Here is a 24472-nt window from a genome sequence, read left to right on the forward strand (position 1 = left end):
CAATGACATTCATATCCTACTCTTGCTTCATATGTGAAGTTTATCCTGGAAAGTAAAATTTATAAGCAGTTGTAGAGGAAAAATAAAATAGTTTTCTTTTTATCTTCCCAGCAAGAGCAGGAACCAAATCGATATTTGAGGACAAGAATTATTTCTGAACACACAAGCTATATTTAAATGAATACAGTTTTGAAACCAAATTTGTAAAATACTATGCAAATATGACGTTCTTAAACTTCCTATTTTTCTCAAAAATTACATACCATCACTAAGGGACCTCAGCAACCCAGTCATTAAAATAATTCCTAAGAGGGGTGCCTGGGTGACTCCATCAGTTAAGTGTCTGGCTCTTGATTTTCGTTCAGGTCATGATCTCACCGTTGGTGGAATCAAGCCCCACGTGGGGGTCTGTGCTGATGGTGCGGAGCCTGCTTGGGATTCTCTGTCTCCCTCTCTCTCTGCCTCTCCCCTGCTTGAGAGTGCACACATCCATCTACTCTCTCAAAACTAATTTTTTTTTAAAAGTTAAAAAAACTAAATAATACCTAAGAAATGAAAATATAACTTCCTTTTGTCTAACGTTTTCTATTATTCACTGTGAAGAGTGGAACCTGGCATAAATGGATGAAAAAGTATAATCTCTTTAAAAGTGACTAAAACGGTTAGAGAGGCTGGTATCAGACTTCTAGCCAGATGAGCGAACCGAATTTTTTTTAAAGTATCTTCTTTTGAATATTGCTAAGGACCATTTCCATTAAGACTTATTTCGAAAACCAGAAGCATCAACTTCTGCAGGCTAGCACATTCTCTGCAAAGTATTTGCTTAGAATGAATTTTGACATTTGATTCATACAGGCTTTCTGTGCTACAGAACAGCTTAGCATTCTCACTTGATTCACTTTAAACTGCTGTTACCAGAAGTATGAAAAGAGATCAATAAATATAACATCCTAAGACCCAGATTAATTTTCCTCTCTACATAAATGACCAGGGGATGAACAAAAATCAGACTCGGACGGGTTAAAATGGCATACTCCACACAGGACACACAGGTATGAGATGCAGTTAACAGGCAGAATGAAGCTTTTGTCTGAAGGTGCTATAAGAGTTAAAAAAAAAAAAAAAAAAAAAAAGTTCAAAGTAATATTCCTCATAACTTTTCTATCAGAGCCCATGTGTGACTGTTGCAGAACATAACAAAACCAAGTATGAAAACAGCAATCTGACAGATCCTGTATCAATGCCTGCATCATCCAGCCACCTTGAAGAAATTTTTTTCTGGGTTAATCCAGTGCTTTCTGTACATCAGATTTTATTATGTTCTATTGCATTCAATCCCTTTTAAGATCCATATGCTAGCATACTATATTACAGTACTTTAAATATTCACGAGGGGAGCCTGGGTGGCTCGGTCGGGTAAGCGACCAGCTTCGGCTCAGGTCATGATCTCGTGGTCTGTGGGTTGGAGCCCCGCGTCGGGCTCTGTGCTGACAGCTCAGAGCCTGGAGCCTGTTTCAGATTCTGTATCTCCTTCTCTCTCTGACCCTCCCCCATTCATGCTGTCTCTCAGTCTCAAAAATAAACGTTAAAAAATTTTTTTAATCTAAAAAATACTAATGATAAATTTTATGTTTTCACTGGGCCACAGAATATGAATCCTGCTGTGGGAGGGACAGGATGAAATGAGTGGCCCCAACATTTGTGAAATGAACATGCACAGGGAAGGAAGGGTTCTCAAACCCGGGCCCCCTTCAGGCTCCTGCACACATCACCAATCTTGTGGAGAAGGGGAACAGGGAGATAGGATCAGGGAGGAGAATATTTAGCAAAATTTCTACAGTAGAGAAATAAAACTATCAGTTACATTATCTTTAATTTCTTCAGAAGGGAGAGCGGCGACTGAAAGTAAAACAGTAACAAGAACAAGAGGTTTTCTGAATTGTGTGTTTAACAAGAGATATTTTATGGATTTTTTTATTGGCTGAGAGAAATAAGATTATGTCTCTTCATCTGATGAATTCTGTCAAGGAGCTAAAATTTTTTAATGCCTATGTATATTCTGGTGCATGAGAAAAATGCAGCTGAACCGATTTTCAAGTACAAACCTTACTCTGACGATGAGCTTTGTGCCATTTCTAACCTTCCTCAACCTTCAAATAATTTTCACTCAAAACAGAAAAATATTCAAAGACCCAGTGCCTGTTCTGCCACCACCTTCCAGGCTAGAGTGAAAACTTATTAAATGGTATGAAGCAGTCGATTATCAAGGAGTGAGCTTGCCTGGCAGCATGTGTGAGAAAGGGCCAGGAAGAGATGGATGCTGCCCTCAAAATTATGTCAAGATGCTTACTCCCAGTGACAAGTTACATTTAAGTGTCACATTTAATGCTTTCAAAATACCACTGACACAAGGGCAAGCCCCAGATTTTGAAACCAAAAGTGAGGATCACAAAAAGGATAAAGCATGTGGTAGCATTCTTGACCGCCTAGAAATGAAAACCATATCCTTTTTTAATGTGCTCAGGAGGAGCGCTATTGAAAAGAGGCAGGGAATAAGGTATTAATTATATTCTCTTCCAGCCCAGCCTACACTCAGCCACCAAGCAACCGCCCATTTAAGTGAAAGAAGTCTTATGCCCTGGGAATCCACTTTCCCCTACAGGGCCCTGAGCTCCTAAAGGGCCAGGACCACATCATACCCATGTCTAGGGGCTCCTGCCTAGCAGTTTGACTGCCTTTTGTAGGAATTTCATTGTTTTCATTCAGTTAAGCCCTTGAAGCACTTCTACAAGAACTTAGCCTGCTGTTTCTAAGTATTTAAAAAGCAGGGTGGAAAAAAAAAAAGTTTAAAATAAAAGTTACAGAGAGGGAAGGAGGCAAACCATAAGAGACTCTTAAATACTGAGAATAAACTGAGGGCTGATGGGGGGGGGAGTGGGTGATGGGCATTGAGGAGGGCACCTGTTGGGATGAGCACTGGGTGTTGTATGGCAACCAACTTGACAATAAATTTCATATTAAAATAGACAGCAGGACGGTGGTAGACAGAAGTAGCAATAAGGGGTGGGGAAATACAAATATTTATGTATACATGCAAATCTTTCTTTTTTAATTGGAGAGGGTGGAGAGAATTAGGAACAGAAATAAGCAAATGCAATCATTTAGCTTAGATAAGGACGAAAATTTTATACATACACAAGAAAGTAGAGAAAAATAAACTAACAATTACTTTGTATGAGTAGGGCACAAAGTCCTGTGTTAAGGCCCTATGAGGAGAAAGAAAGTCCCTTTTCTCAAGGAACCAACACCCTTCTCCAGGTGAAGAAACAATAGGAGAAAAATCAAACAACAATACAAGAGTTTAGCACTTTTTCAACACAACACAAGCAATTCTTTCAGAAGGCTGAGTGCAAGATTAATTGCCAAATTAATGGTGCAAACAAGTTAAGAGGAAGAAAGAAAACATTCTAAAAGCTGAATGTGAGCTGGACGTTAAACAATGGGGAGGAATGGTGTGGCTAGGGAGGAAATCAAAATGTAGAGATGGTCTGATCAGAAACTTGAAGGAAGAAAAGATAATTTAGGGTGTGCCTAAATGGAAGAACAATTAAGCTGGCAGAGGAAAAACTTCAAAAATCCAGTAGATAGCGATCAAAAGACAGTCTGAGGTCATTCCTTAAGAGAGTCCTGAACGCCTGGCTAACAAGTGACTTGAAAAGGCCATGTTCTGCCCTGCTCCTGTGAATCCCTGCTGTCTTCAAGTTGAACCAAAATAACCACTCACACTCTTCCCACTTAGTAGCTACAAGTGGCAGCCTCTTCCCACTTAGTAGATACAAGTTATTGAACAGAATTATCAACTTAATTAACTCCTTTTTTAAACTAAAGGTACAATTGGACAGAGACCTTCACCTGGACCCATGTTGTTAGGATTTTATGTTGTACATAGTATGTGCCAATTAAATAGCTCCCAGCTCCTGGGGCACTGGGGTGGCTCAGTCGGTTAAGCGTCTGACTTCAGCTCATCAGGCCACAATCTCACAGCTTGTAGGTTTGAGCCCCCACGTCGGGTTCTGTGCTGACAGCTCAGACCCTGGAGCCTGCTTTGGATTCTGTGTCTCCCTCTCTCTGCCCCTTCCCTCACTCACATTCTGTCTCTCTCTCTCAAATATAAACATTAAAAAAAAATTAAACATAAATTAAAAATAAACAGTTCTGAGTTCCTAATCCATACTTAAATCTAACACTTTAATGGGAGCGTATGTAAGGCCACAACTTCTAGATCCTCCAGAGGTATGCAGATGGTTAAAACTATTTAATGGGGCACCCTGGGTAACTCAGTGGGTTGAGAATCCAGCTTGTGATTTTGGCTCAGGTCATGCATGATCTCATGGTTCCTGGGATCAAGCCCCACATTGGGCTCCATGCTGACCACATGAAGTGTGCTTGGGATTCTCTCCCCCTCCACCCCGCCTATATGCCCTCCTCCCCCCAAAAATAAATGTTTTTGTTGTTGTTGTTGTTGTTTTTAAACTAATAAACCTAGTTAAGGGTCAGTGCTAGAGGTCTGAAAGAACCACCTTGAAGAGTGAAAGCAGAACAAGCAATCAAGTAAATAAATAAAAACCACTCAAAAGCAATGATAATCAAATTGGATTTCTGAGACCAGTACTCTACAAAAGACAAGACGACCCTGACACATTCTACTTTCTGATAAATACTTCTATCATCAGAACATTGACGAAAAGAGCCTACATTCTGATCGCCTTATTCATAGCACTAAGGAAAAAATGGTACTGGCATTTGTGTGTGGGCAGAAACAATGCCCTCGATTCTCAGACTAAATCAACACGTGGGAACAACTTTCAGATGCCAGAGGAAAATGTGAGCAACTCTAACCCAGAATGCACATTCACTCTTGCTCCCAAAGTCTTGCAGGGACTCTCACATTTATTTTCAGACTTAAAAAAATACGTACAGACTTATCAGCTGTAGTAAAACTAGCTCAATCAGAGAAACAGAGGAAGCAAGTATTTTCATTCTTACTTTGCTATCTGAGAACAGAAGAAAAAAGAGGAAGTGACTGCCCCAAGACATCCAGAGTCAAAAGAAAAGGAAATAGGTCTCTTGACTTTATATCCACAACTTCAACTAAGCCTTACTGTATTTTTTTCTTAGAGGAGAGAGCCCCGATGTTTTCACACATGGAGTATAAATGACGAATGGCAATTGTCACATGAATCATATAGCTGATTCTCTGCAACAAGCATGCACAGTCCAGGAGACTCCCTAAAATTCTTCCCATTCAAATTCTGGTACCAAAGGAGCTTGTCACATACCATTAAATATCCCAATAAGATAAAAACAGACGTACCGAAGGATAGAAATTATAGTTTTATTAAAAAATATAATCCTCCAAGTTTTCAAAAAAAATACTTGAGATCCTTTATTACCAATTGATAGTAAAATTTTATAATTATTACTATAAAATGAAAGTGTAATTTTCACTAAATACAATGAAAAAATACCTCACACAAAGATTTGGAACAAATGCACACAGACAGACTAGGCCTTGGGTCAAAATTAATGCATGATTTAGCAATAAGCCTATTGTTACATAAGCCAAAAATAACATTAATTAAAGTCAAGCCACTTCTATATTATTTTTTTTCAGTTAACTACAATCATTCTCTAAAACTTCCCTCTTATCCAATATTTATGCTCACAAATATTATGTGTGAAGCATTTTTATCCGCTTATTAACAATATATATTCACTTTCCTCAAAAGAATGCGGACTCCAAAGACAATAATTAGTTTCTGCAAACGGTGTTGCCTTGGCTCCCTGAGCATCTATTCATTTAATTCCTGAGGTTCAAGAAAGAATGGTCCCGGATGGCACACAGGAGGAAAAAATGTGGAAACAAGAGGCCATGAAATGAACAGAACAAGGAATACAGGGACAGAGATGGAGATATGGAGATCTTTCTATCTATTTTAAGGAAGTAATCTGAGGAACAGTTCATGTTAGGACACCAAACAAACAATATCTCCAAGAATTATCTTTAAGAAAAATTATTCAGGTAATACAGTAACATTTGTATGAAATGGTTTAAAGGGGGTGCTTTTTTTGACTAAAGGTACCTACAGGCACAAACGGGAAACCTTTCCCAGTGCCCTAATCACACTGATGAAATCATTTCTATAAAAACCACTGATGTGCCTCTTTAAAACTGTAGTGAATAAAAAGTTCCCCCTAAACTATTGCAGCCACACAGCTACCTACTATGTTCTGAAATCTAAATAGCATTCTTGCTAGGTGCTATGTCCCAATGACTTTACAACCTCTGCCAGCTCATTTTGCTCTACAGATCAGTTTTAATCTTCTCATCCTGGCATGTGAACACCTTCTAGAACATCATCTTACTCTGTAAGGTCTCTATAAGCTAGGTCATTCCAACTTCTCCAGAGCCCTGAAAAGGCCATGCTTCCCTCTACTGTTGCTGGTGCCCTAAAGCAAAGACATTCAGGCTCTCTTCAGTGGGAATGCTATCATCTAAAGTTCAAGTTGAAAATTAGACACATGGACATACAAAACAAAAACAAGGGGCATCTAAAAAGTCATGACAGACATCATCTTTAATGACAGTCAACAGATGGAAACAAATCTAATCTCCCAAACCAAATAAAGTGAAAGTATTTATTTCCCACATTGTATTTACCTTCCTTGAGTGCTTGCAAGTACATGAATAGCTATGGTTTCCCACAACACACTTCCCCAAGTAGTCCTTAGACATCGATTTCCGGTACAGAGCTACAGAACTCCAGATAAGCAGCATCAGCACATCACCCAATCTGTCTAAGGTCAATGCTGGAACGGGAAACATGAGAGCACTCAAATCATGTGACGGCTGTCCTCTGGGCTCTGCTCCCAAAGAGGAAATAACAGCAGGTCTGATGAGTATCAGACCCATACTAATGACACTAGGCAAGCAACCAGAGAACCGAAATGGGAAGAACAACTGAATAAAAGAGAGTTAGCCAAGATAGGTAATACAACCTATAACATTTACGTGGTTATAAGAGCTATTACGAAAATGATGAATTACGGCCTGTGGTCAAATAGAAGTCACTGCCTAGACAGAATTCTAGTGATCTGCTGGTACATTAAAACCTGCTATGGGATCACATCACGATAGCCTCCTCTGATTTCATTCTGCTTTGTACTTGAAAGGAGAAAACAGTTTGTTCAACACATATATGCTACACATTTCAAATTTATCTATTGTCCTCAAAAGTTCATTTTTAATGATATATGAAGAAATCATTTATTAACTGAAAAGCCAATCTATCTGTACATTAATATAGTCATAAAAATAAAAGACTCCTATGCTTTTGCAACCAGTTGAAGTCAAAGTGAATTAAACTTTGGTAATCGCAAACTTTGCTGCATTTAACTTTGCATTCTTTCTCAACTCTGCTTCAAGCAACAGGACTTCATTCCCCATGAGTAGCAAAGTCCCAGAAGAGGGAATAGCCATACAGATAAGAATGTTATTTTGTACCATTCCAAAATGAGATCTGACAACAAATGAGTGCTAAACAGATGGGAATAAAGGGGGCAGGCACAGTGATTAATACTAGACTTCATTACGTGTGTCTATAAAACACTTAAATATCATTCCTAAAAGAGCATCAATAAACAAAGAAAAATACCAGACAACCCAAAATTAGATGACAGGATATGACCACACAGATCATACAAACCAGCTAGCATAAACTCACCAGTTAAAAGACAGAATTCGCAAATGGGATTAAAAAACGTCTCCTCAAAAAAAAAAAAAAAAAAAAAAAAACAAAGAAACAAAACACAATGTCTAAAAACAAAGAAATGAGAAAAGATAGTCCAGGCAAATCCTAACCAAAATAAAGCCAGTACAGTAATATTAATGTCAAAATAAATTCGAAGGTACTGTATGATGGTAAAAAGGGGGACAAAATTCCAAGAATATTTAATTTTGCACATGTTGCCATATAATAATCTAGCCTCAAATTTTATAAAGCATAAACTTACAGAAATACGAAGAGAAATTATCAAATCAACAATTACAGGGAGAGATCTCAACACACCTCTCATATTAGTTGATAAATGAAGCAGTTAAACAATTAACAGAGACATAAACAATATGAGCCATAACTAGTAAGACTGATCCAAAGGACAGATCTGAACACCTGTGCCAACAAGGAGAGAATATACTTTCCCAAACTCAAAAAGAACCATTACAAAAACTGACTATAGATTAGCTTGCAAAATAAGTCTTAACAAATGTAACAGATCCCACAAGACATGCACAACATATATTCACAACACACACATGCTCTGGAAATTCAAAACCACATTTATAAAAGCTTCAGTGGTCAAAAATGACCCATTTAACAGGACGCAAAAATATTAGGCACTGAACGGCAATGAAAAGCCCTATACTCAAAACTTGTGGACTCAACAAGAGATACTTGAAGGGAAAGCTAGAGGGGCGCCTGGGTGGCGCAGTCGGTTAAGCATCCGACTTCAGCCAGGTCACGATCTCGCGGTCCGTGAGTTCGAGCCCCGCGTCGGGCTCTGGGCTGATGGCTCAGAGCCTGGAGCCTGTTTCCGATTCTGTGTCTCCTCTCTCTCTGACCCTCCACCGTTCATGCTCTGTCTCTCTCTGTCCCATAAATAAAAATAAACGTTGAAAAAAAAAAAAATTTGAAGGGAAAGCTAGAGCCATGAAAGCATATATTTATTTGATACCCAAGAAATCAGAAGAAAAACAGGGTAATCACAAAAGAAAAACTAAAGAGCAAAAGGGAAAAAATGTTACAAAAAAAGTTAACATAGAAACAATAAAACCAAGTTGTTTCTTTGAAAAAAAAATTAAAATGGTTAGCTCTATAGGAAGAATGAGGGGGGGGGAGAAAAGGCAAGTAACTATAGAAATGAAAATGGAATGAAAATCAAGTGCACACGATGAGAATACTATGACAAACGTCATGCCAATAGATTTGTCAAATTAGAGGACATGGAGAGTTTCCTCTGAAAGTATGAATTACTACAACTAACTCAAGAAAAAACAGAAACAAGCTGTTAGTATAAGGAAACTGAATCAGTGATTCAAAAAACAAAACAAAAGAACAAAAAAACAAACCCACTCTCCAACCCTACTCTTTTCACCAGGCCAAGACAGTTTTAAAGGCAAGTTTTACCAGATCTCCCAAGAACAGATAACGCCTAATTTATCTAAACTTTTCCAGAGAATGTTAAAAGGGAAGCAACTTTATGAGGCTGGTATGTAACCTGGTTAATAAAATTTCACAAAGCTGATAAAAGGAAATAAAATATATTATATGCAAAAACCCTAGATTAAAAAATATGAAATGAATGTCAAATCATCACGAACAAGTAGAGACAATGTGGAAAAATTCAATTCAGGGCTTACTAGCTGGAATTTATTTTTAATTCTTTTTAACGTTTATTTATTTTTGAGACAGAGACAGGGCATGAACGGGGGAGGGTCAGAGAAGAGAGGGAGACACAGAATCCGAAATAGGCTCCAGGCTCTGAGCTGTCAGCACAGAGCCCGACACAGGGCTCAAACTCACAGACTGCAAGATCATGACCTGAGCCGAAGTTGGACACTTAACCAACTGAGCCACCCAGGCGCCCCCTGGCTAGAATTTAAATTGGCACAACCGCTTTGGAGATCACTTTGGCAGGATCTGGGAAAACAGAGGAAGCAAAATTGCAATCAACCAACAGAGCAATTCCACTATGGTCTACCCTGAAGAAACTCTCGCACAAGGAAACAAGGCAAGGTGTAGGACTGTGATCACTGAAGCAATGGCTGTTATACTACGTAAAGAAATTGAGCCTCAGCACAGGAATGGATAGACTGGTTTAGTCATCCAAAGAAAACTACACAGCAGCTGAAAGTGAACAAAGTAGATTTACATGCGGTAAAAAGAGATGTACTGAGCAAGAGAGATGCGAACGAGACTTCAGCAAGGTTTTGGGTCTTAAAAAAAAAAATCTGAAACGCATGGCATAATAGGAACATCTGAGTAAAATTTTTATGGGAAATATACAGCTGTCAATTCTCTTCTAGATTTTGGTAGTTTTTTACATACATGGTGACTTTAAAAGATAGAGAACAGAAATAGATTTAAACCATAGAGCACATTGGTAAACCCTGAGGTTTGGTCATATAAAGAGCTTCAGAGATAGCAAGGACCTTCTGAATTACCTAAGCAACCTTATATTCCATAGACGAAGCCAGCTTCCAGACCTCAGTCTGGCGCAGAGAGCTTCAATAAATGGTTCAAAGTCACATAACAAGTTATCAAGTTGGTTCTCAAATTTTAGACTCCCTAACTTCTAGCACACGTAGGAGAAACAAGGAGCATGGGGTCAAACGTAAATGAGTCAAGTTCACAGCATCATTGTATTATTTTCTTTACTGTACCCACCCTACCTGAGACACACAGTTTATCGGTCTCCCTCTAACCCTCCCAGCTCTCTCTCAAAGCTGTAAGGATTTTTAATTCTCTTTTGCCACTCCTGTTCTTGAAATAAATGAAATATCTAAACAATTATAACTAAAATGAGTAAAACAGATGAAGTAAAATAAAGGACCATGAATTATTCATCTTTGCACCCTCCGTACCTTGTATTCTAATACAGGTTTAAATATATAATAAAATACTGTTCAACTAGATAGGTCTATTTCACCAAGCTGAATCCTTTCATTATAGTTAAAGTGTAACTTCTATTTTTAGTAAGAATGTGAAGAATTAGGAAAAAATAATTTTAATATTTAATAAGTGAGAAGACCAAAGCAAAGACTATTCTATAGAGACCATATTTTAAATGAACAAAATGGGTCCCACTTACTGCTTTGTCCACGTGTAACAAATCAAACAGGGTAGTTTGGTGGTCAGGTTCACAATGTCCAGAGTCAAACTGCCAGGTCTGGAATTCTGGCTCACCCACTAATTGGCATGAAACTTTGAGCAAGTTACTTAAACTCTCCAAGCCTTCCATTCCCCACTGTAACAATGGGAACACCCATAATAATACCTACGTCATATAGATTCTTACAAGTGTTATGTGAAATAGTCCACTCGAAGCTTTTGACACAGTTGTTCAGTGCATATCAGCCATTCGCACATGTTCTTGTAAATAAAGTAACTTAGCTATGAAAAGTAACAAGCTCTAATGGAATTATAAGGTACTAGATGCTTTAAAAAAATTATATTGGTGGGGCACCTGGGTGGATCAGTAGGTTAAGCATCCTACTTCGGCTCAGGTCATGATCTCACAGTTCGTGAGTTCGAGGCCCTTGTCAGGCTCTGTGCTGACAGCTCTGAGCCTGGAGCCTGCTTCGAGTTCTGTTTCCCTCTCTCTCTCTGCCTCTGTCCCATTCATACTCTTACTCTCTTACTCTCTCTCTCTCTCTCTCAAAAATAAACATTAAAAAAATTTTTTTGTTTTAATTATATTGGTTTTGGTCACATCCATGCTAATAAATTATAAGCTTTACAAATCATGAGTGTTTTTTAATTAAATGAAACTGAATAAATGAGCTCAATCTTAAGTCGTTAGACTCAGGATAAAAAAAACTTAGGGGCAAAATTCTGAAATTAACATGACTCTGAAATACCAACCTAGCTGGTTCTCAAGTGAAACCCTTACAGAAAAAGGTAATATTCAAACTATTTAATACCCATTCTGAACAAACACCAGCCAATGCACACGACCAGTGCAAACTAGCAGAACATTGGCCCTGATTCCGCACCCCCTCCCCCGCTTAGGGTCAGGAAATATTGTTTGTCATGGAAATGACCCTCTCCTGTTCTTATTTTTTAAAGCACAACTGACAAACTAGCTTATAGGGACACAAAAATATATACACTGTGCCAGCCCACAAGTGACGGCAACCTGTGCCTTCTGTGTTCACCCTACACATCAAGACAGCCATCCAACCAGCACCCCATCTCACCTCCAGGTCACAGCTGTACTCGGTGCCATCTAGGAGGGTCACTTTACACTGGACAGTTTTGGTCTTCTTGGTGGCTTTCTGAGAAGCCTTCTCTGACTTTAGCTCATTGGTCTGCACTTCCTTGGTCTCCCTTTTTGCTTCTTCTGATTTGTCTTCCTGTATTTCTTTAGCCTTCTCTTCTCTCTCCTTACTTACTTCATCAGCAGGCTGTTGACAAAAAAATGTACGTTCATACTAAAGTTAACCAATTTGCAGAAGACAAAGTATTAGAAGGAAAATCTTCAGTAGGAATTGTGATTGTTATAAACACTGTCAACCTACAATGTTAAAAGACTTCAAAATTTTGCTAGAAAAGATATTCCCCATATCTCCCCCTTCCTCCATTTTCTCATTTTGCCAGTTTGGTAACATCAGCATTAAATGAGTAGAAGAAACTACATCCTGGCAACTAAAACTTAAAATATCATTTCAAACAATAAAATTTCCAATTATAATAGCCTAGTATGGCAAAGCCTAGGTTCATTAGGCAACCAAAATGTTCACACATACAAATCTATTTCTTCCTGCTTACTGAACACTCCCATACATCAAATCAAAGAGGTAAAAAATCCACACTATTTAAAAAGGACAGGCGGAGGCGCCTGGGTGGCTCAGTCGGTTAAGCGTCCTACTCAGCTCAGGTCATGATCTCACAGTTTGTGAGTTCGAGCCCCGCGTCGGGCTCTGTGCTGACAGCTCAGAGCCTGGAGCCTGCTTCGGATCCTATGTCTCCCTCTCTCTCTGTTCCTCCCCTGCTCGCACTCTGTCTCTCAAAAATAAAGATCAAAAAAAAAAAAAAATTTTTTTAAAGGAGAGGTCACTGGATTCTAAGTATCTGTTTAACCTAAACAGTAAGAGACATGGATTCTTTTTTTTTTTTTTTTTTATAGTTTGCATATAGAGTCAATTTTTTTGCCTTATTATTTGGGCAAGTTTTAAAAAAGAAGTAACAAGAAGGCTGTAGCAGACCACTCCAAGACCCATATTCCAGATACAATAAGCCAAAGTAGTATCTGCATAGGAAAAATCTCAAAATGACTCAAAAGAAATCCTTCTTGTCATGTGGCTAGAACATCAAGCTTTAGGTGCACCTGGGTGGCTCAGTCAGTTAAATGTCCAACTTTAGCTCAGGTCATGATCTCCCAGTTTGTGAGTTTGCCCCACATTGGGCTCTGCACTGACAGTGTGGAGCCTGCTTGGGATTCTCTCCCTCCACCCCCCTCGAAAATAAACGTATTTGAAAAAAAAAAAAAAAAAAAAAAAGAACATGAACCTTTAATTCCCAAACACTTCTCAAACATACCTGTGCCGCAGGACCGCTCACTGGTTTCTCTTCCTTGACATCAACTTTAATCTCCTGTTGTTTCCTCTGAGCGGTTTCTTCGGCATCACCCTTGGCCTGCCTCTCTCCTTCAGGAAGAGATTCTTCTTTATCTAAAATCTCCTCGGCAACAGCTTGGGTAGGCTCTTTTTTATCTCCTCCATCTTTGGCCACTACTAAGGTATAGGACTTTTGTTTCTTAAGCCATGGGGGTATGAATCGAGAAATTCCCCTGCTCTCCGATGGATCCTTCTCTCTCTTCTGGCGGTGTGGACTACTTTGGCTTTCAGCTGTAGGAGATGACTGGGAACCTTTTTCCTCCTCTGGATCGGAGGACTGATTCTGCTGATTTTCTGCTACTTCTTTCGTTTTCTCCTTGGTTGTATCTGTGTCTGCTCCTAATTGTTCAGGTTCTTTCTTCACTTCAGAAGTGGAGCCTACTTCAGTGGTCATGGTTACAGCTTATGCTGTAAACAAAACAAAACCACAAAATGTTATTTTACAAACTCTCTCAGTTTTAGTTTGGAGGGAAGGAACAGGGTACAGAAGAGTGGGAAGGGAAATGGCAAAGAGATGATAGAGAGAAAATGTGTAGGGAAAGACAGTTCATAAGCACAAGAGAAAAATGGAGATTGCTACTCTTAGTATTCTCTATCAGAATCAAAGAACCAAAGGTAGCATCACAATGGAATTAACTGATTCTGTACTGATAGAACTTAAAATCATGAAGAGCTTAGGTGATTACTTTTATTAAGTTTCATCTAGCCATAAAAAACTTACCCCAAAAAACCCCACCATTTTTTAAGGAAAATTTCTTTTCTCTATACTTTGTATGCCTTATTCTATCACACAATAATGTTACTGATACTGTTAGTAAGTATGGAGACAAATTTCACTGCAATTTCACACAGTGAAACCAAAGTGATGGGTATTATAAAGATGAATTTTAAATGTTGAGTGCTTAATAGTGAGAAAATTAGATCTGGAAAAAAAAAAAAACTGTATCTTTTTTGTCCCACAATTAAACCCCATAATTCACCAGCATTATTTCAGTGCAGAAGTTAGTTTTCTGAGAAAAGTACTCAAACTATGATCAAAAGTCTAACCCTCTGTCCCAAACGCAAACATAGTCTTCCTTATAGATGCAATTACAAGTATCTAGGGGCCCTTAATCTGAACCAAATGAAGACATTATAGAGGTGGGGAGGGGAAATGCATCTAACAATTGACCCTATCACAACTAACAAAAACAAAATTGAAATGAAGTGTGAAAGTAACTACTTGTCTCAATTTCACATGAGCAAAGAGGGATTTTTTAAAAATAAAGCTCCCCCACTGACATATTAAACACAAACAAACAAACAAACAAACAAAACAGAGGAGAGAGCACACTCTCTCCTCTGTTGCCAATGTTCAAAGGCCTGGGAACCCTGGCCAGTAGGAAATTTTCCAGCCATCTTCAAAAGTAGTACAAACCTTGACTAGTTCAAAAAAATAAAACACACTTGCTCTTTTTTAAGCTTTAGTGAGATATAATTCACATACCACAAAATTTACCCATTTAAATTGCTTAGTTAATGGTTTTGAATACATTCACAAGATTGTGCAACCATCACCACTATCTAATTCTAGAATATTTTCATCATCCTGAAAAGGAACTTTCTACCCATTAACGTTTTGTCTCCGGTGTCCCCTCCCCCCGCCCCCAGCCCCTGGCAATTACTTTCAATCCATATGGATTTGCCTGTTCTAGACATTTCAAATAGACGGAATTACACGTGTGGCATTTTCACTGGACATAATGCTTTCAAGGTTCACCCATACTGTAGCATGTATCAGTATTACACTTGTTTATTAAAATATTCTTCACCCTCTTTTGCCAATCATATATCTGATAAGAGTCTAGTATCCAAAATATATCAAGAACCCTTACAATTCAACAGAATGAATGAATAAATGAATGAATGAATGAATGAATGAATGCAAAGAATTTTAAGTAGACATTTCTCCAAAGAAAACATACAAATGGCCAGTAAGCACTTGAAATGCTGTTCAACATCATCAGTCATTAGGGAAATGAAACCCAAACCACCATCAGATACCACTTCATATGCACTAAAAGATGGCTCTTATCAAAAAGACAGAGAGTGGGGCGCCTGGGTGGCGCAGTCGGTTAAGCGTCCGACTTCAGCCAGGTCACGATCTTGCGGTCCGTGAGTTCGAGCCCCGCGTCAGGCTCTGGACTGATGGCTCAGAGCCTGGAGCCTGTTTCCGATTCTGTGTCTCCCTCTCTCTGCCCCTCCCCCGTTCATGCTCTGTCTCTCTCTGTCCCAAAAAATAAATAAAAACGTTGGAAAAAAAAAAAAAAAAAAAAAAAGACAGAGAGTAACAAGTACTAGTGAGAATGTGGAAAATTTTAAATTCTCAACCCTGGTGGCAAAGAAAGTAAAATGGTGCATTCACTTTGGAAAACCGTTTGTCAGTTTCTCAAAAGTTAAAGTTACCACAGGACCTAGTGATTCCATTCCTACGTATATATATACCCAAGAGAAATGAAAACAGATGTCCACAGGAAAACTTGTAAACGAATCTTCAGAACAGCCTTATCTGTGATAGTCAGAAAGAAAACAGAAACTCAAATTTCTACCAACTGATGAATGGATAAACAAGATGGGTGTGTCTGTACAATATTAACTCCTACAAAGGAATGAAGTGCTAATGTATGCTGCCACACACAAACCTTGAAAACATTATTCTAAGTGAAAAAAAATACAAAAGGCTACATGGTATATGATCTGCTTCTACGAAATTTCCAGAATACGCAAACCCACAAAGAAGAAGTAGATTAGTGGTTGTAAAGGGCTGGAAGATAGAATAGAGAGCAACTGCTAATGAGTACAGGGTTTCCTTTGGGGGTAATGAAAATGTTCTGGAATTAGACAGTGGTGATGGTTGTACAGCCTTGTGAATACACACAAAACCATTGCATTGTAAGCTTTAAAAGGGTGATATCTCAGGGCGCCAAGGTGGCTCAGTTGGTTGAGCATCTGGCTCTTGATTTTGGCTCAGGTCATGATCCCAGGGTTGTGGGATCCAGCCCCACGCCGGGCTCCATGCTGTATGTGAAGCCTGCTTAAGATATTCTCTCTCTCTCTCTCTCTCTCTCTCTCTCTCTCTCTCTGCCCCTCTCCAACTCGTGTGTGCCCTAAAATAAATAAAATGAAAAAATAATATAGTTTTTTAAAGGGTGATATCTCAATAATAAAAAAGTTTTTTAAAATGGTATTCCCGGGGCGCCTGGGTGGCGCAGTCGGTTAAGCGTCCGACTTCAGCCAGGTCACGATCTAGCGGTCCAGGAGTTCGAGCCCCACGTGAGGCTCTGGGCTGATGGCTCGGAGCCTGGAGCCTGTTTCCGATTCTGTGTCTCCCTCTCTCTCTGCCCCTCCCCCGTTCGTGCTCTGTCTCTCTCTGTCCCAAAAGTAAATAAACGTTGAAAAAAAAAAATTTAAAAAAAAAAATGGTATTCCCTTCTAATAGGCAAGCATGAAAGCATTCAGTCAGCCTGACTATATTTAATGGGCGTCTACAATGTGCCAAGTACTGGGCACATGAATAAAGACTGCCTTCAAGAAGCTGAAGGAGCAGAGAAGGTGGTGTACAGATGAAGTGAAAAGCACACTGCTTAAAAAGCACAAGACAGATACTTAACCCAGATTAGGAGAAGAGGGTCACTAGGTAAGCCCTTCTACCAAAGTTGACATTTGAGTTTCTTTAAAATGATGAGCCCTCATTCAGGCAAGGGAGTCAGGATAGGCAGCATGTGCCAGGAACAGGGAAGTGTGGAACCAGGAGAATATTCCTCCTACAGGAAACCACAAGTACTGAACAGTAATACACTGTACAAGTTAAGTGGAAGCTTGTTATAGAGATAGGAGATGAGGAGGAAGGCGAATTAGCAGGGACAAAGTAGGATCAGTAAGCAGGAGCCAGGACATAAAAGGTTTTGTGTATCCTGGTAAGAAAGGTCTTGAGGTTAATTTAAAGGCAGTCAGAAGTCATATAAGCACTTTCCACAGAGGAGTAATGTAATCATACCCACATTTCAAATAGCCCAACCTGGCTTGTAAAGTACAGGATGAAATACTGAAATAGACATCCAGAAAGCTGTTCAATAACCCACACACAAGATGATGATGGTCTGCACTAAGGTAGGAGCAGTGAGGCAAAGGACAAGAAATGAATCTAATGGTAAAGAGAGAGAGACGACATGATGTGTCCACAATGAATAGAACAAGTCAAAGAGAGGAAAGGGTTGAGGAAAAGTCTCAGGTCATGGAAACTGGGGTGATGGTCGAACCACCCACTGAAACAGGGAGCACAAAGGAAAAGAGGGTCTGATGGAGACAAACTCTGTTTTGAATGCATCACAACTGACAAGTTTGTCTAGCTGAACACCTGCCATACAGGTCTTGAATGGAGACTGGATATGCACAAGAGATATGGATTTGGGAGTTGTCATCGTATGGGTGATAGTTAAAAGCACAAATGATACATACAGCCATCACCTAGAGAAAAAGTGTAGTTTTGCATTTAGAGGGTCCTGAAAAGAACTTTATCACTGCTCAACATTGCAGAGTCAGGCAGAAGGCAGGAGGTGAGAGAACTATATAAGAAGACTAGGAGATGAGTGGAAATAAATGGAGGGCAACGCTACAAAGGAAGAATAGTTAAGTAACCATAACATTTTAATTTATAATTCTATCCATGTTTGAAAATTTGCACATATCAGTTCACTACCTCTATGCTGTATAAAAGCATAAAGTGTAGGTGTGTTAGTAAAATGTTTAACTACCATCTGCATTGGTCTCAGATCACCAAACTTAAACATCGTATTCTGTCAAACAAATATCTGTGATGAAGTAAACATCACAGATAAAACAGGCTGTAGCCAACATGGATGTATTGTAGAAAAATTATACCAATATTCCTGAAAATCAAAAACTGGTGATATTGAGCAAAACTAAACTATATGTTTTATGGAATTTTTGTACAGAAATCTTAGTTCAACGTAAACCAAAATGTACAAAATATTAAGGCATTGCCTTTATTTAGGAAGACATGAGCCAAGATCTGTTAAGTCATTCTAAAGCTAATATGATTACTGAACTTTCTCCTCCAAAGATCTGAGTTGAACGTTCAGGTAAATAGAATGCAGTTACTATTCATAAACCTAAGTGGGCTTCCCACCACCCCCTCAATTTATTTAAACTAAACAAACAAATTTCACCCATTTCTCTCATTCCCGCATCTGGCAACCACTGGTTGTTCTCTTTATCTATGAGCTTGGTTTCGTTGTTGTTGTTGTTATTTAAATTGCACATACAAGAGAGATCTTAAGGTGTCTTTCTTCCTGTGACATTTAATTTAGCATAATCCATCCATGCTATTGCAAACAGCAAGATTCCATTCTTGTTTACTGATGAATAATACTCGTGTGTGTGTGTGTGTGTGTGTGTGTGTGTGTGTGTCACAATTCTTTATCCATTCATCCATAAATGGAAATTTAGGCTGTTGTTTCTATATGCTGACTACGATAAATAATACTACAGTGAACATGGTGTGTATACATCTTTTTGAGTTAGTGAGTTTTCATTTCCTTTGATAAATACCAAGAAACTGCTGGATCATATGGTAGTTAATTTTTTAATTTTCTGAAGAAACTCGATACAGTTTTTCTCTAGTGGCTGTACCACTATTAGGTATTTAAAATTCAGAATCATGTCTCCCAGTAAGACTCTTACATGAGTTTTTGAACTGGCCCCAAATAGCACAGAAAGTCTTTTTTCCTTCTTTAAACTACCATTTTCCATGTACCACTTAAATGGAGAATATTATTTATATTAATCATGCAATGACCCAAGTTGATTTTTAGTATATACTCTCTAATTACGTTTTGAGAGTTGAACCAATGCCCTGGTAAAAATTAAAATAAAAACGTCCCACCCTTGTCCAAGCTAATCAAGATAATTGGTAGCTCTCTAATTACTTTTGCTATGACAAATAACCTGGAGACCAATTAAGTAAAGTTGATTTTTGGTCAAAATATTTTAGAAGCAATGAGATATAAAACTCAAGTTTCCACTATTATGTTGGAAACATTAATATTTTTATTTTAATCATAAGACCTGTCACTTACTGTGTCAGACATCATGCACACAAATTTCTGCTCTTTAAAACATCCTACAGGGAAGGTATTATCCCTGTAGGATAAAGTAATAAAAAGTTATGTGACTTATCCAAGGCCACTGAATGGAGGACCACACAGCTGTGCATACCTGTTTTCACCTGCATTTCATAATGTAATCACAACTCCACCTTTGAATTCTTTGAATGACTGGATCAACCAGGGTCTTTGGGGCAGTCCTCAAAGGAAATTCATACCAGTTTGTGGAAATGACTACAGAATATGAATCTATTCTGCGATTTACTATAATTCGCTCTGGCCCTCCCCCAGTAAAAAATTTACAGATGAGTTCCCATCACATAGATCATACTTGAAGGTTATTTTTGGCCATGTAATCACAATTGAGCTGATGAATGGAAATTAAAGACAAGGTGCTAACACAGAGACAGAGAACAGATAAACCACACCATTAAGCCTTACACAGTGGTCTTCCTCAACCACTACTGGATTCACGCTTTTAAGTTTTAAGAATCTCAGAGCTGTTCAGTGTTGCCCCTCCAAATGCAAGTTACAAGATCTTAAAACACAAACAAACAAAAAAACAGTGAACTGGCTAATTCTATAAAATTGTATTTTGTAAATACTCAAAAATAAGGGTGGATATAATTATGTGTAAATAAGTACCTTCTTAAAATAGTTTCAGAGATAAACAAAAGCTCAAACCTAAACACTACCTTCTTTGTTGATAAAATGGCTTCTTGAACAAATTACCACCATCAAGAAAACATGATTATAGCACATCCATTCACCATAATTATCATGCCTGTGACTCTCAAGAGTTTCAAATGTGGATAAGCCTTTAAACTCCATCACCCACTAAAATGCAAACTTCTGCAGTAGAATGCAAGCCTTCGCACTAAAATGAAAGCCTCATAAGGGCTAGGCTCTTTCTACGTTACCCGCATCTAGACTGGCACAGAGAGGCACCTGATACATATTTACCGAATGAGTGCTGTGAAATCGTCCAGTCTAATATCCTCATTCCCTCTTATCAACAAGGAAACTGAGGCTCAGAAAGACCAGAGATTTGCCTGAGATCATAAAGCTAGACAGGAGAAGCCAAACCCAGAACTACGGTTTCCCAAACTCTAGCAATGCTCATTCCACTACCTTTCATAAATATAATTACAAATACCGAAAATCCATTATTTTTATTTAGCTATATAAATTTTATTAAATTAAATTTAAAAAAATAAAATTATTAAATTAAATCCATTCAGTTATATAACATACTAAGTAAAGACCTTTCTGCTTATCAGCAACCAAAAAGAATATTGCTGGGAACGGCCAGCCCATTAGACAAGCATGTGGTTTTGACACAATTACCATGTTGGCATACTCCATCTGGGTTGACAGAAGTGTTCACTATTGTAACAGCTCCATGAGAAAAAGCATGCATCACTTAACACGCAACCAAGCAGAAAACCATCAACAGAGGATCAGCACTGGTTAGGTACAAAGCTGTGTTATGCAAAACCACCTTTTTTTTGTTTTGTATTTTTTTTTTTTTTTAACTTTTAAAAAGGGCGGTCAATTCCCAGGAGCTGTCTCTATCACCAGGCTAAACAACCTACCATACGATGCAGAACATCGTGCTACAGAAGACACTGGTCCCTAAGCGGAGTACTACAACCAGCAAAGCAAAGCAGATACACAACTCTAGACACTCCTATGAAGAACTTCAAGTAAGGGGTTCAAGCTAACTATCGGGTATAGAGGTTTCCTTAAAACCTCACGAAAACCAGTGCTACTCTAAGAGCCCTCACTGTTAACAAAATCCCTGTACAGAGAATGGGGTAGGTGCTGCCAGCTGAGCGGCCCTCCCCCTCTGCAGAGATGAGAGCAATCGGCAGTCTTTGATTTCTACCAACAAAGTTCAATCCATTACTTAGGACACTCCAGATTTAACAAAATGGAAAAGGATGCATTTCTAAACTTCAAAATGGTGGCAAGGGAATCAAGAGGCGCTTTCCTGTGAACTTTGAGAAAGAAAACAAATTGTGCAACAAATAACTATTAAAATTCTATAATATTGGCCATGTGTGCACCGTTTCAATTTTGTCACTTTCTAGGTCTGACAAAACTGGTTTTCGTCCGTGGCAGTGACTGGGCAGAGGATATGCAGAACAATTTTCTGGCTTATGTTCATGTCCCTACACAGCCCTATAGCCCAAGAAGAAGTCTTTTAACACCCAACTACCTTCCCTAAAAGCACAAAATGTGAGAAAAAGACAAAACAGCAACCTCAATATAGAAATGACTCAGCGGCCACCTAACCAGTTAGGAAATAATGAAAGCAGTGCTTCTTAAATCTGTACAGCAAGTAAAAGGAGGCGGAGAGGGAAAAGGAGGAAGATGAAAGGGAGGAAAAACGAAAAGTATCTGGAGAGGGAAAGGAATGACAAAAACAGGACGACTTAGAGCAGACTGCATGTAATTCCTCTCTTGTAGGTTGATTTTTCTTAAGTGTCAGGTGTATAGACTACTATACCCCATATTCAAATAAGTGTCACCACATTCCAAAGGGATGATTTGTTAGTTTAAATTATCTATATGGGGAGGATAAATGAGTTATTTTTTTAAACAATCCAATGCTACCCACCCTGGTTACCTTAATAACACACCCTTTGGCTTCTTTTTTGTTCTTTTTGTTTTGTTTTTAAGGGATAAGGATCTATAAGAGAGACTGAACTATTTCTGCAAAGACATAAGCTAGCATCTGGCTTAAATTAAAGCCACATACACAAAAGATATGAACTGTGGCCCTCGGCTAGTTCAAGCCTAGGCAGGATCAGATTACATTCAGAGCATGTATTTCCTCCACCCTTTCTCCTTTTTAAACAGAACCCAAATTTTCTTCAGCTTTTGTCTCTCTTACACATGCATGCCAGCGGGGGCTGGCTCCAGGCCAGGGCAAAAGGCAATGATCTACTGGTCCAAGGCAATCACTGTAGTCCCCCTCCCCCTGTCGTGAAGACTTGCGGAAAGTCTATTGGTGGGAAGATTCCTTCCACTAAAAGGAGCCAAAAGGGAAAGGCCCCTCTTCTGTCTTGAAGCCCTGGATACCTGACTCTAGAAGTGCTGTTGCCATCTTGAGTATCCAAGAAGGGAGAAAGCCTGAGGACAAAGTGACACATACTAGAGCTGCCATGCTGCACATGGCCAGGTCCTAGGGTTGTGCTTCCTGGTATGTGAAAGAACACACTCCCTACTATGAGAACAATGGGGTTTCAGCTACTCACAGCCACTATTAGCCTCTGCATATTCTGGAGCAAGCATCAGAAAATAAGCCCTAAGAAACTGGGAACACATACAGAACTGTATCGGGTAATTACTACTCCCCTCTGGGTTCTATGGCCCTCATAGCCTAAGAGCCATGGCTGTCGAATGTTCGTTTTTCCTGATGCTCAAATTTTTTAAACCCAGTATCTGGGTTAATATCTGAGTAAGATAAAGGATTAATCTTTATTTTAAAAACTCTAAGAATGAAACAAACAAATCTTAAGAGTTCATCAAAGTGTAAGATTCTCTTTCGTCATATTGGAGGGGGGGTACATGGAAATCAAGACAATTTTCAACAATGTTCAGTTCCAGTAGCACCTAAGGTAAGAGCTAACAATCTCATTTGTTAAAAGCCAAGTCCCTGCTGCTCTCAAGAATTACGTCGAGATGATAAGCACTGGGTGAGGTATGGAACTGGGGAATCACTACATTGTACACCTGAAACTAAGACAACACTGTATGCTAACTACACTGGAATAAAAATTTTAAAAACACAATTACATCAATAAAGATCTGTGCCAGGCAGAGTCTTCTCCACAAGCAACTAGGGTCATCCCAGAAATAGATTCCCTTTCCTAGAGTGAGGGCTCGATAAGCAGATACTATACATAGCCATTAAGGATCCCAATATTGGCCACCATTCTCATCATCAAAATGCACATAAACGTAATCATATTGGGCACTCCAAAAGCACACACTAATCGAGATGATAGAGACATCCAGAACCCTACCGGCTTGTCATGAAGCAATTACGAGTGGTGTGGTCAGGAATACTGATCAACTGCATCGAATTCCTGCTCTCAGACAAGGCCCCAGTTTTTTGTTTTTTGTTTTTTAATATGAATTTATTGTCAAATTGGTTTCCATACAACACCCAGTGCTCATCCCAAAAGGTGCCCTCCTCAAGGTCCCAGTTTTTTAACAGTCAGATGGAGCTACACCCTTTCTGTGTGAAGCTATTTAATCTTTGGATAAAATAACAGAGTGGTTTGGAGATCAAGTCTGGGAGCTAAAAAGACCAGGATTAGAATTCCAGCTCTGTCTCCTACTAGTGGTGTACCCAGGGATATTATTTAGCCTTCAGTTTCCTCATAAGCAAAACAGGGATAGAATACATTCTCACTGGGATGCCCTAAGGATGTAATTAGATGCTATACATAAAGTGCCTGGTGCACAGTAAATTCATAATAAATGGTGGGCCACTGTCATCAAATAGGGATTCTGGCCAAAAAAAAAAAACAAAAACAAAAACAAAAAATGGGGGGGTGGGGGGGGAGGGCACTATGCCCCTTCGTTCACTAAAAATAATAGTAAGAACAGAAATAATAGTGACAATATCAGCTATTTATTGAGCATGGTTCTAGAGACTCTGAGTGTAGCAATTCCCTTAATCCTCACAACGCTTTGAAGTAGGAACTAAGATCATTTCCATGTTACAGATGAAGAAGGAAAGACAAGATAAAGGACTTGCACGAAGCCATACACCCAATACAAGGAAGAGCCGCGATTCAGACCCAGGCTGTCCAGCCCCAGAGATCTCCTACAATAC

At 38.9% G+C, this 24472-nt stretch overlaps 1 protein-coding gene across 50 annotated transcripts in view; it reads right to left on the minus strand.

Moving 5' to 3' along the window:
• EPB41L2 (erythrocyte membrane protein band 4.1 like 2) overlaps positions 1–24472 on the minus strand; it is a 220208-nt gene that overhangs the window by 105317 nt on the left and 90419 nt on the right. For all 50 annotated transcript variants that reach the window (XM_045499616.1, XM_045499612.1, XM_045499603.1 and 47 more), the window contains 2 exons: positions 13380–13864; positions 12038–12244 (listed from right to left, as the gene is read on the minus strand). In XM_045499616.1, coding sequence (XP_045355572.1) covers positions 12038–12244; positions 13380–13850 — 678 coding nt within the window. In that variant the 5' untranslated portion in view covers positions 13851–13864. The remainder of the gene's footprint in view (positions 1–12037; positions 12245–13379; positions 13865–24472) is intronic.

The sequence above is a fragment of the Leopardus geoffroyi genome, chromosome B2 (genome assembly GCF_018350155.1).
Source record: "Leopardus geoffroyi isolate Oge1 chromosome B2, O.geoffroyi_Oge1_pat1.0, whole genome shotgun sequence".
NCBI lineage: Eukaryota > Metazoa > Chordata > Mammalia > Carnivora > Felidae > Leopardus > Leopardus geoffroyi.